The 12,329-nt window shown below is 47.8% G+C and overlaps 1 protein-coding gene across 1 annotated transcript; it reads left to right on the forward strand.

Annotated features, from left to right (window-relative positions):
- The first annotated feature begins 4,420 nt into the window (after positions 1 to 4,420).
- Positions 4,421 to 9,797, forward strand: LOC104410599 (cis-aconitate decarboxylase-like). The gene is made up of 6 exons (XM_010020824.1): positions 4,421 to 4,496; positions 5,086 to 5,140; positions 7,286 to 7,473; positions 7,642 to 7,734; positions 7,972 to 8,177; positions 8,879 to 9,797. The coding sequence occupies exons 1-6, from the start codon at positions 4,476 to 4,478 to the stop codon at positions 9,795 to 9,797; spliced, it is 1,482 nt and encodes a 493-aa protein (XP_010019126.1). The 5' UTR covers positions 4,421 to 4,475.
- The last annotated feature ends 2,532 nt before the right edge of the window (positions 9,798 to 12,329 follow it).

The following is a 12,329-nucleotide window of genomic DNA, read 5'->3' on the forward strand; positions in this document are numbered from 1 at the left end:
CAGGGCAGGGTTTGGAGCTGGAGGAGCTTTAAAGTCCCTTCAACCCAAACCAGTCTCGGATTCTACGAATTGATTCAATACTCAGTGTGTATGTACATGTGTGTGTAGCTGGGGTAGAACTGAGTCTTTCTGCTAATATGCACAACACCTACAGTCCGATACTACTTTGAAGTAGTCCCAGGGCAAGTTCACCTCTGAGCAGCATCCCTGGCGTCCCCATGAGCAGCATCACCCACCTGCGAGGATGTCCTCTGCTCCCTGCGGCCTGATGCCGGTGTGCACCACGGTGAGGTTCTGCAGGCAGAGGAGGAAGGCGCTGACCACATTCGCCAGCAGCCCCAGCACTGCCGGCTCGCTGTAGAAGACGGCGGCGAAACCCGCGGCGCTCGCCATGGCCCTTGCAGACACAACAGGAGCGCCGGCGGTCACCCCACCACCTCACCGTCCCCGGCGTCTAGACCAGCACTGCCTCGGCGCGGGCGCTCGGCCAACCTTCAGAGCAGTGCCCCTGCTCCAAGTGGGGAGGGACTGGTGACAGGCTCAGGTGTTTCCATCGTGCCTCCCCACTCGTTGCTCCAGACAAAGGCTCGATTCAAAGCAGAACTTTAGGTGTCTACTTTCCGGAGTCCTATCCAGAAAAAACACACACAACCTATTTAGGCTACAAGGATTTCTGGCAAAAACATGTTTAGGTGCCCCAAAGCGCTGCAGGTGTTGGTGATGGTTCCTGTCCCCTCTCCTCCAAGCTGCTGGAGATGGAGAGCAATGAATAGCCTAACACAAATGAACAAACATTCAGACGAAACCCACAAGGTATTTTTGAGCCATTCCAGGACGTTTCTTATCCACTGTTACAGACAAACAGGCAGGCACGACGCACACATACACAGTCTCCCTTCCAGATGGAATTTTCCAGCTCCATCCCTTTCTTGAAACCCCAGTGACTAAATAGTCTATTTTCAAACCCTTCATATTTCTACCATTAACTCGTCTATTTGCAGGCAGCCCCCACATTTCCATTCCTCTGCACTCCTGGGTACCATGAGCTGGAGTTTTCTCTCTGGAGGTTTTTGTTAGGAAACAAAGATGAAAATAAAACAGCAATGTTCTTGTTATTTTGGTATTTTTAGCACACCAAATGACCTAAAGGAGGTGGAAAAGGAGAAAGTGATGTATTCTGTTCTCAGCCATTCCAAAAAGCCGTTTGGAAAGCAAGGGAAGCATGCGGCACTTCTATTGACATGGGAAGTGAGGAGTGGAGCAGCACCACCCAGAGAAGAGAGAGTTTTGTGAATATTAATCAACTCAAATCCCAGTGTCTGCTCTTAAACACAAAGTATTCATCAGCAGATGTATAGATTGCAAACATCACAGGCCTCTGGACTCTTGTTCCACTAAACTCTCATGTTTTCCTTCTCTGCATTGATTCTAAAGGATGTGATTTTAACCAAAACGAGGAATGAAGGGTAAACTGACTCCTCATAGTTCTGAACTGATTCAGTGACTTAAACTCTCATGAAATGTGAAAAGATAAAAACTATCAAGTGAACCTTGGGAGCAATTCATTAATTCCATTATTTGGTTGTGCTAAAGGTTAGATTTCTTGGTTCGGAGAGAGAGGTATGCACCAAAACACAGTTCTGCAGGAGGAACAAGCATCTCTATAAAGTGCTCAGCTGAAGAAGGCCCTAAGGATGCACCTTAGGAAGAGCTGAGCAGTACCTGTGCTGTCCATGATATTGTCATGCCAAATGGCATTCAGATGTAAGGAAGCCGTTTGGTTTACATGGTTATACTTGGAGGTGGGCCACGATGTTAAGCTCCTCCAGATGTTTTGCTCTGAAATAGCTCAGACAGTGGCTTTCTAGGTATGCTGCAACAAGCCCCTGTTTTGAGTCGGTCTCTGGAGGAGGATGAAACGTGTTTCTGCAGGAAGATGGGCTGGCCAGGTGACTCCCTGGCTTGCAGAAGTGCTTTTCAATTTGCCAAGGCTCATGTTGGCAGTTCCTGCAATAACTCGTGGTTTTAGAGCCTGCAACATACAGCTTGGTTCTGTGAAAGATGTGGAGACACAACTCACAGGGATGTTTCTCTCTCCTTGCAGTGCAACCCTTCACAGGACATCTGAGAATATGCCATATCGTGCTACAGAGGTGTAAAGGGACAGGATGTGAGAGGATTTAGAGCAAGATATGGAAAAGGAGGAGGATGAAGGAGCTTCCCTTGGGAGGAGAAGGGCTTGGGGTTGGAACTGCTGCAGACCTACTCACAGCATCCCCCCATGCTCTGCAAACACAGACTGTGCATTGCTTCCCCCTCTATTTCATAAGGACACACCAAATAATGAATTCCCTCCTGTTGTTGTCTCAGGGGTATCAGTACTAGTGAAGCTGTGGGCTGCAGCAAGAAATGAAACTTCTGCAAGAAATGGTGTTTTCTGTTCAAAGCCTTGTTTGTCCGTAGGATAAAACCCCTCCTCGCTGCTGTCACTATCTGGTTTGCACAGCTGCTGCCTCTGGCACTTTGGAAGGACCTGTTTCTCCACATGCATTACTGAAAACCAAGCGTGACACCTCTCTGCTCCAAGAAACACAGCAAGGAGGCATCTCCACCAAGCCTTCCCTTTGCCCTCAATCCTGCAAGCTGGGTGTCCTCAGCTGGGACTGATGCAAAGCAGCTCTTTGGGTATTCTGCAGGCAACGCAGGGCAGTGTGGAGGCAGAGGAGCAAAGGGGAGGTCTCTTTCTACCGTGGGGGGTTAGCAGCTCTCTGCAGACATGGGGTACCAGCCAGCACAGCCACTGTCCAGGAAACCACAAGGATGGAGATGTCCCCACAGCGAGGAGGCACCTGGGGAGCTGAGGCACTGCCAGGCCTGTCAGACCTGGTTCTACCAGGTGATGGGGCAGCCCAGGGTGATCCTTCCTTTGCACAAATCCCTCATGCAGCGAGGACAAAGCCAAAGCCATCCCTTTCCTCACCCAACCTCCTTTTTCCTGCTTGCCCCTGACATTCATCAGCCTGGGGTTTGCAGAAATGGCTTGTGAGGTCCTTCCTCTGTCCTGGCTCTTGTCTCCGCAGCATGAGCCATGCCCATGTGGGCTGCTCACTGCAGCCCCTCATCAACTTTTTCTTGCCTTTCTTGCAATAACTGCCTTTCCAGAAGAGGTCATACCCCTCTGCACCCCTCTTCCACCTCACTGCTGTGCCTGGGCTTTGCAGACACCTCTGTGTGCATCTGCTTTGCACCGACATTGTGCTTCACCTTGACTCATACTAATGGGAATATGCTGGTATGTGGACTTAGTCTCCACAAGAGGTTGGAGCGAGACTTAGCATGCCATGGAACACATACCAATACGTTACATTTATCAGACTCTTATTCCCAGGTGGCATTTTACTATTAGTTTTCCATCCCACCTTATTAATGATAACAACTGTTTACACAGCTCAGAGGAAACACTGCATCTTTCCAGATAAGCATGTTAAGAGAATGAAATGCAATTCTTCCTGGCTAAGCACACAGCAAGATTAACAGTGCACAACAATGCCATGCAGCTGGGTTAAATATCCCAACCCTGATTCTCCTCTGGTGAAAACCAGCACCAGGTTGCCTGAGGTGCATTGCTACATCCACAGTGACCAAGCCTTAGTATTTAGTAGAAGATTCAGGCTGGTTTTAAGTGCAAGGTGTACCACACCAGGCTGCTATTCTGTACAAAAGAACCTGCAGCATGTTGAATGTCTCCAGGTTTCACTCTTGGACCAAGCGAAGAGCCATGGCATCCCCCCAAAGTCCAAACATTCATTTGGGAATGAAAAGTCCCAACATCTCCTGGCAGCTGCAGCATCCACCTCTGCACTAACCCTTCAGTGAACCCACAGCCCGTGGCAGGCAGCATCACAGAGCTGAGTATTTAGGAGGACAGCTATGAAAAGATTCAGCCAAATGACAAAACACTGAATGGATTCAAGAAAAGCACCAAAGAAAACCACCAATGCCACGCTTCTCCCTCTGCAGCTTGGATTACCTGGTTTGGTGACACTTCAGCTCAATGGGAGGATGCTCTTGTCCCTCTCATTTCCTGGTCAGTACCAGTTTTATAGTCCTCCTCTGGAGGAGGAGCCTGGGGCCAGTTGCTTCACACACTGGCACCTGTAGCGTTTGGAGACAGGAATTTCCTTGAACTTTGTCAGTTATTGTCCTAAATCTTTTTTTATTTCCTGAAACCAGGGGGGTTCCCTTGTGTTCAGCAGAGGAAAACCACCCCTCCTCATTTTTCCCCCCACCCTCTCAGTCCCCAGAGGCTGATGTCATCACACTTGAAATTCAGTTGCAAAAAAACAGAAAGCAAATTGCCTTTCAGAAGCATATATAAACCCTGACACCAAAGCACCTTTCAGACAGACACCTCTCCCTTCCCTCGAATAGCGCAGCGCAGAGCTGGGCACTAAGCAGTGGTAACAGCCACCAGCATGGTCTACTTAACCTTACAGGTAACTACTATTTCATGTACAAAACCTATCCATCTCTGATCTTTCCTTCTTCACTTTAAAGAGGCAAAGTCGTTTTCTGGGCAGTTCCTCAATTGGTCAAAATTGTCGTGACATGAAGCGGGAACCTGCCCCAATACTAACAAAATAAGAAGGTTTTCACAGACACTCTATTTACAGTTTCTAACCTGCTCCTTTCATGCCTGTTCCTTTTTATGTGTCCCACACGGGTTCTGTACGGTGCCATGGCAGGGGGGTTGTTGTTGTTGGGACATGTTGTGTGGTTTTTTACTCACCGTGTCCACCCTGAGCTGGTGCTGCTCACAGCCGGAACGGGATTTCATGGTAGGTCTGCAAAGGCTGTGCTGCCCCTTCTACTGTACTGCTTTATTTCCCTGGCTATTCTTGGCATCCCTGCTGGACTGAGCATTGGAAAATGTTTTTCTCCTTTAAATATGTAGCCAGTTCTATCCGCCTGTTTGATCTGTGAGTGTCTCACAGTGCCATGTTAGAGGCACAACCAGAGTCAAGCGGCTCTGAAGGAGTTCAAGCGGCTTCGGTGACAAATGCTCTTTCTCTGTCTTTACCCTAGAAATCCCAGAAGTTCTTGGCAAGCTCCCGGCAAGTTCACAAAACTGCTGCTCACGGTTTGTACCTCTCTGAGAACAGCATTCCCTGTCCTTTTTTAAAGAGCATCCAAAATAACCATGTTATTACTTCAAAAAGAAAGGTTCTGGGCTGTGCGCACTGAGATAAACCGCTCAAACCCTTGGAAGACAAACGTGTTTGGGGGCTCTTGGTGTGATTATTGCCCTTGGTTTCTAAAGAACAAGGAGAAAAGTAACAAATGATAAAAATGTTGATTGCTAATCCAGAAACTTTAACTGATTTAGAACCAGACTTTCCAAATTCTTACTCTTTGACCATAAAGGTGAGATATTTAAGTTGGAGCTGTCATCAGCTTGCTCAGATCCTTAACTCCCCCATCTGTCACCACTTCTTTATTACATCTGATCTTGCTATTAGCACTGCTTGAAGGGATTCAGGGGTCATTCCCTGTGTCTCACAGCAGAGGAGTTTCTGCACAACTACAGCTTCTCACTTCAGGCAAATTAAGCAGGACTTTGCTGTGTAGCCACTTGGTCTATTATAAGTTTGTCTGTTAAGTGATTTTAAAATGTGTTATTAGTACAATAAATGCAATGAATGCTGCTTAATCAACACTTGAGAAAAGAGGATTAATAATAATCCACACAGATCTATTCAATCTCGGATGGAGTATTTTGGGGTTTAGTTAAGTTCTGCAGGACCATTACCATACCTGGACAGAAGTACTGGAGTCATGAAATGCTTTTAATGGAAGGGTTAAAAAATATCTCTGCCTACCGAAGTGATAAACAGCATCTGATGACTGGAAGGAAGCAATCCAGATTTTACGGCTGTGGTGTGATTCAAGCAGATTTTCCTCCAGCCTCTCCAGTCTAGTTTGTTCCTTCTCCTTGAGGGCGGAGGTTTGTGGGACACTAAAGATGCTCTGGGTACACAGAGAGGACACAGATCTCAGTCAGCAGAAGCTTTTCCAAAGTGCTGAGTGTTACAGATTCCTATAGCAATGTATTTCATAGAGCCGCTGCTAGGGCGGAATGTTATCCCCGTGAGTCACAGCCATGATGACATTCTCAGCTGTGTTTACAAATGGATTTTAGGCTCCGAGGCTCTAGGTGAGTCCAAATACACTTGCAAGCAAACTGTGAGTCAGTAGGGATGACATTTAAGGATGAATACAAGCTACTGAAATTAGGGAATGGTCATTTTTTTTAATTGGGATGTTTTCTGTTTGAAAAATAAAGTGTCATCATCTGCTGATTCTCATGAGGTTTCCTGTAAGGTGTTGAAGCAAAGTGTTTTTACTGGGTTGCTTCACTCATCCAGACTTTTTCATGTCAGTAGTTTCATTTGGACATTAATGCTAGCTTTGATCTCTGTGCATGTGTGTGTACCCCTCATATATGTGGGTTTGCAATCATGCATGGGTTAGCTATATTGAATTTTATCGTTTTCCTGCTCTCATCTGCACTCTCAAAATTGTCTTATAAATTATAATGGATCATAAGAATTATAAATCTATGAATCATAAATTCATCAAAACAATTTGTCACTGAAATTAAAAAGTACAATAGTCCCAAACTGGATATTTTCCATTGAGTTCTAACACCACCAAAGGTTCAGAAATGGTGACTTACAAACCCAAAAGTGACAGGAGTTTGTGCTTTCTGCCCAGCTCTGCCTTACAGGTCATAAACATAGGCACCGACTTTGCCTTGGGAAGCTTGATATGTTGCTTCTTGTCTATTAGCAAAGACGTTCTCAGAGACAGGTAAAACTTTCCTTCAAACACCAGGCTCAGGAAATGTTCTGGTTAATCCCCATCTGAAGCATAGGCTAGATCCTCTGATGTGCTGAGCGCAACTATGAAAGAACACAAAAAGACTTTTTTTAAGCACTATCACCCTTTTGAGTGCATATGGCTTAAGAGGCTTTGCTGGCTGAGTCAAGACACCTCAACTTCTGTATAAATCCAGGCTTTGGGTCTAGTCCTACTTGCTGAAACATAATGGAAGCTATAGGAAGTTTCTTTTTCACTCCTACCAGGGCACCACTGGTAACGTAGCAGGGCTCCTGCTCTGCCTGTTCTCCAGATAAATGGACATAATTTGTATTGACCACATGTGAGCCATCAGCACACAGCCCACACGTGTCTTTACCCTCTCCCCTCTCTCTTGGTGCTGCAGTGGTGGCCAGGAGTGCTCCGGAGGAGACGGTGACCAGCAGCTTTGCCTCCTTCATCCATGCAGTTCAACCCGAGCACTTGTCCAAGACTGTCCGTCACAGAAGCAAGAGGATGATCCTCGACAGCATCGGGGTTGGCCTCGTAGGCAGCACGACACATGTGTTTGACATTGCTCTGCAATACTGCCGGGTAGGAATGACCCCATATTCCCATGCAGTTAATGTGGTCCTGACACCACTATCACATCCAAGTCCATGGCTGACACAGGGCTTCTGCCTTGTAGTAGAGGGGTGTTCTGACCTCACACAGTCACTGCTTCCCTCAAGGGCCTCACCTGACTCTCCCTCCCTTTCACAGGAGCTGTACTCTTCAGTCGCTGTGAGCTCTGTCTATGGCAAGCCAGGAGTAAAGCTTTCCCCCACGCTGGCTGCGTTCACCAATGGAGTTGCGGTAAGGCGGGCTCTGCAGGAGCAGCTCTGCTCCATGGTGCCTTCAAAGACACTAGTTAGGATGACAAGAAGCAGGGGTTTGGAACTGGATGAGCTTTAAGATCCCCCCAAAATCATTCTGTGATTCTATGGGAAATACTAGGTGACTGGGTGGGTGCTGTTACAGGTGCAGCCTCGCAATATCAGCAAGGACTCGTAGCCCCACACCAGCACGTCCCTGTCTCCATTTCTCTGGCAGACTCACTCCATGGACTTCGATGATACCTGGCACCCTGCTACTCACCCATCAGGGGCTGTGCTGCCAGCTCTTCTGGCAGCTACCCAGATGCTACCTCCAAGCACCAAACCCAATGGCATGGATTTCCTGCTGGCGTTTAATGTGGGCCTGGAAGTGCAAGGAAGGCTCATGCATTTCTCCACTGAGGCTCATAACATTCCAAAAAGGTAAACCTCCTTTTCTTCACCAAGAAGAGGGTTGGTGAGTCTGTTAACAGGGCTACTTAGGGATTCAAAATGTAAGTTTAAGTCCAGCTGAACTCAGGATCAGGGTAAGGACCTGAGAACCAAATGCCAGTTCTCCCAGAGCTGATAAGGCATCACATATTCATTTGGTGACCTCCAGCGATCTTCCTTCAAAATTAACCATCAAGAGGACTACCACTGAGTCTGCAGTGTCATCACCTAAACTAACCATGGCAAAAGCACAGACCAGGCAGTGTCCACAGCCATGCAGACAGCTTAATTGTGGCCACAGGACACGCAGTGCCCTGGTGTGGTGCAAGAGATAGTATCAACCAGGAGGTGTTACTCTTGGACATGTTTGTGGATGGTGCTACCTTATTTGTCTGGGGGAAGAAAGTTTGGCTGTGTAGAAACAACCCATGCCACCTACTCTGAGGGAAAACTAAAAATGCTTTCTGGAGATGCTGAGCTCACTCTGTTGTCTCCAGTGAAGATTCAAGATGACATTTAGTTTTTAGATGGCTAAACTTTGAGTTTGGTGAATCCCACCTACACCAGAGCCGTGAAGGTGACCAGGAGTTCATTCCAGTCCCATAGGCAGGTCTGGTGAACGAGTTCTTGGGTGCTCCCTGTGCCAAGCAGGCAGGGATGCTCATATCTGGAATTTCCCCCCATATCTGCAGGTTTCACCCTCCGTCAGTGGTCGGTACCATGGGCAGTGCTGCAGCCACAGCGAAGCTGCTGGCTCTCAGCACGGCCCAGTGCGCACACGCCTTGGGCATTGCCGCATCGCTTGCAGGGGCACCCATGGCCAACGCTGCCACCCAAGCCAAGCCATTGCACATTGGAAATGCCACCCGCCTGGGCTTCGAAGCGGCACTGCTGGCTGCCCGAGGAATGGAGGCCAACCCCTTGATTCTGGATGATATCCCTGGTTGCTCTGGATTCAGTGCTTTCTACAGAGTCTATCAACCAAAACCACTCTCCACACCAAGTGACCACCATGAGTTCCTCTTGGAGAAGCAGGATATTGCTTTCAAGCGATTCCCAGCCCACCTGGGTATGCACTGGGTGGTGGATGCTGCTTTGTCTGTCCGGAACCTCTTCATCAACTATGCAGGGTCCTTCTCTCCCTCTTTGATCCGCACCATTGTGCTGAAGATCCCAGTGTCAAAGTACATCAATCGGCCTTTCCCCAGCTCTGAACACCAGGCTAGACACTCCTTCCAATTCAATGCCTGTACTGCCCTGTTGGATGGGGAAGTGGGCCTGAGCTCCTTCACAGAGAGCAGCATCCAGCGGCAGGAGCTGAGGGAGCTGTTGGACAAAGTAGTGGTGGAGCACCCTGAAGATAATGTGGCCAACTTTGACAAGATGTACGGAGAGGTGGCACTGCTCCTGCACAGCGGGGACGTCCTCACAGGCAAATGTGACACTTTCTATGGGCACTGGAGGAAGCCTCTGAGCAAAGAATCACTCCTGAAGAAGTTTCGCTCCAATGCCTCTCACGTGCTTCCAGAAGATAAGATAGAAACCATCATCACTATGGTGGATAACCTGGAGAACCTCGCAGACAGTTCCAAGCTGGCCTGCAGCCTGTGAAGGAACAACAAGCGGGGTTTTGATATCAGTGGTTGTTTCACTTGTCCCAGTGAAACTCTGATTCCTCTCTTCATTGGTGCTTTACTTTTGTTTTCCAATGACAGGAAAATTCCCATCCCTTGAAGTCAGAGTAGACGCTTTAATACCAAAGGAGCCCACAAGGCAGGAGGTGTGCCTGTGTCAGTGATTAGGACACAGATTAAATTTCAACTGATTGTTGCTGCTGTCTGCAAGGCCACCACAAATAACAAAATTCTCATGGAAATCTGTGAGAATCCCAGGGTATCACCTGGAAGCCAGTTCCCCAGGAGGAACCGTGTCTGGATCTTTTTTCAAGCTGCATTCCAAGTTTTTTCTGTGCAAGATGCCGAACTGCTGAGTCTGGGAAGGAGAGAAAGCTCAGCTTCAAGCTGTGTGCTTTTCTTAGTGCTCTTCTGGGCACTTTCGTGATCATGGTTAGTTAGTCATGCTGGCCAGCTGAAAAATCTATCAGTTACTGTAAACAGCCCTGCCTGCAAAACCCTCAAGCAGAGACGGATTGTTTTCTTTTCCAGTAAAAGCCTCCCATTTCTCCAGCACTGGGGAAGTGTTTTTCACTTCTCTGTGTACAAGGGATGGTTGAAGGAACTTTAAAACTTGTATCTCTTTTCTGAACAGAAGGCAGTTGAAAGGTGAGGAACTGCACCACCCCTATGCCTGATCCTATGCCTCCTGAGAGGTGATCCCTGCCAGTCCTTGAGCTCTGCCACATCATCCCTCTCAGCTTTGCCAGGCATCTACTCAGAGCTGTCTCACCAGAGGTGGTCTCTATAGTGTCTGCAGAGGTGAGCCCCTCTGGATGGTGACCTGGGCATGTACACTCCATAACTCGCATTGGGAAATTCCTGTTTCTCTCCCCTTAGAGAAGGAAAAACTCACTGAGACTCAGTCCTTAACTCATCTTTCCAGCCAGGATGAAACCAGTACTTGTGCTCCTGCGTAGCCATTCACTGAAAGGCCTCTGAACCTGCATCCTGTGTGAGCACTGTGCAATAATCCCCTGTACATGAAACAGATACTGTGATTGCTGATCCAAAGGACTAGTCTTCAATATAGGTGCAGAATCCATTGTAGAAATGAGGGTTGCCTTCTGCAAGGTGGACCAAGATGGGACTAGACAGGCAAGAAGGAATGTGGGCTGGTTCCTTTTCAGCTTGCTGGTAGTGGTCTTTGCGGAGCAGAACTGTTTGCCCACCTGTAACTCCCCTCTCTCATGCTGTCTAGCATACTCCCACTGAATCTGTCTGAATAAAGAACTAAGTGAATTAACTTTTTGCATGAAGAGTTAATGCTACATTGTGTGGACCATCAGGTTTTCAGTTTTAATCTGAACATATTTGGTACAGAGGCTTTTCCAATAGATGGGGAACCCAGCAGAGGCTAGGACAAGGCTAGTTAGAAGGCTGGCCTGGGGCCAGGGATTTCTCCAGACTCATATTTACATTGAGCTCTGCAGGCTGTTTTTCCTGGTGAGAACAATAGCTCATAGCCAGCAAAGCCTGGCTGTGGTTAAACATGATCTCTCAGCAAAGAGAAGTTACACAGTGTTTCTCCATTAAGCAACAAATTCCAAGTGCTTGCCAGGTTTCCATGACAAGCTTCTGGTTTCCGTTTGCTGGAGTCACACCTTTTACCAGCTTTTCAGCTGAGTTTCAGGCTACATTTTGTACCTAACATCCAGAAACCCTTCTAAACCTCACTCATGCCTTGGCTGTCCCATGAGATATAATCCTGATGATACCTTGCAGAAGACAGTGTGTAAAATTAGGAAGGGAAGGCACAGGAAGACTGGTAGGGCTCAGATTCCCTTTTATCAGGCTCCTTATGAGTTGAAGCAGTAAGCTTTTCCAGAGGACCCAAAGGCATAGCCAAGGTTTATTTCTTTCATGATATTTCCTCTAAAAGCCAAGAAACCTGAAAACACCTCCAGTATCCCAGTCCAGGAAAGTGTCTCAATTGTTATTTCCACTTTCAAACAACAAATGTTTCATATCTGTAACTAATTCAGAGGCCCAAACCCCTGTCAAGGGAAGCAAGACCTTAAAAGAGCCAAGGAAATGAATGACCTGTGAAAATTATAGACCAGGTTGTATGACACAGCGGGTGTTCAGCGATTAATATGGTGCTGTCAAAGTCCCCAACTTCTCTCAGGCTGAATAAGAAAAGAGCCATTCTTTCTACTGCTGTAGAAAAACGACACATAAAATTAAGAAAAAGACACATCTCTCCACAAACGTGTTTATGGTAGCAAGCTCGGTGGCTGACAGGACACTCGCAGTGCAGAGACAAGCAGGATCCGTGCTGGTAATCAATCAATAACTATAGTCCCACACCAGAAATCAGCAGGGCTCTGCCGGCACAAGCACTTGGCCAGGGAGAAGCCCGGGCCAGTGGAGATCGGGGGAAAGCTGTTGAAGGGCTGGGGGGAGCAGGACGCCATCAGCCCTTTCCCGTGGGCAGGACCCACCCCCAGGGTGCCGGGCGGGGCCGGCC

This window comes from Nestor notabilis, unplaced genomic scaffold (assembly GCF_000696875.1).
Source record: "Nestor notabilis isolate BGI_N333 unplaced genomic scaffold, ASM69687v1 scaffold2478, whole genome shotgun sequence".
Classification (NCBI taxonomy): domain Eukaryota; kingdom Metazoa; phylum Chordata; class Aves; order Psittaciformes; family Psittacidae; genus Nestor; species Nestor notabilis.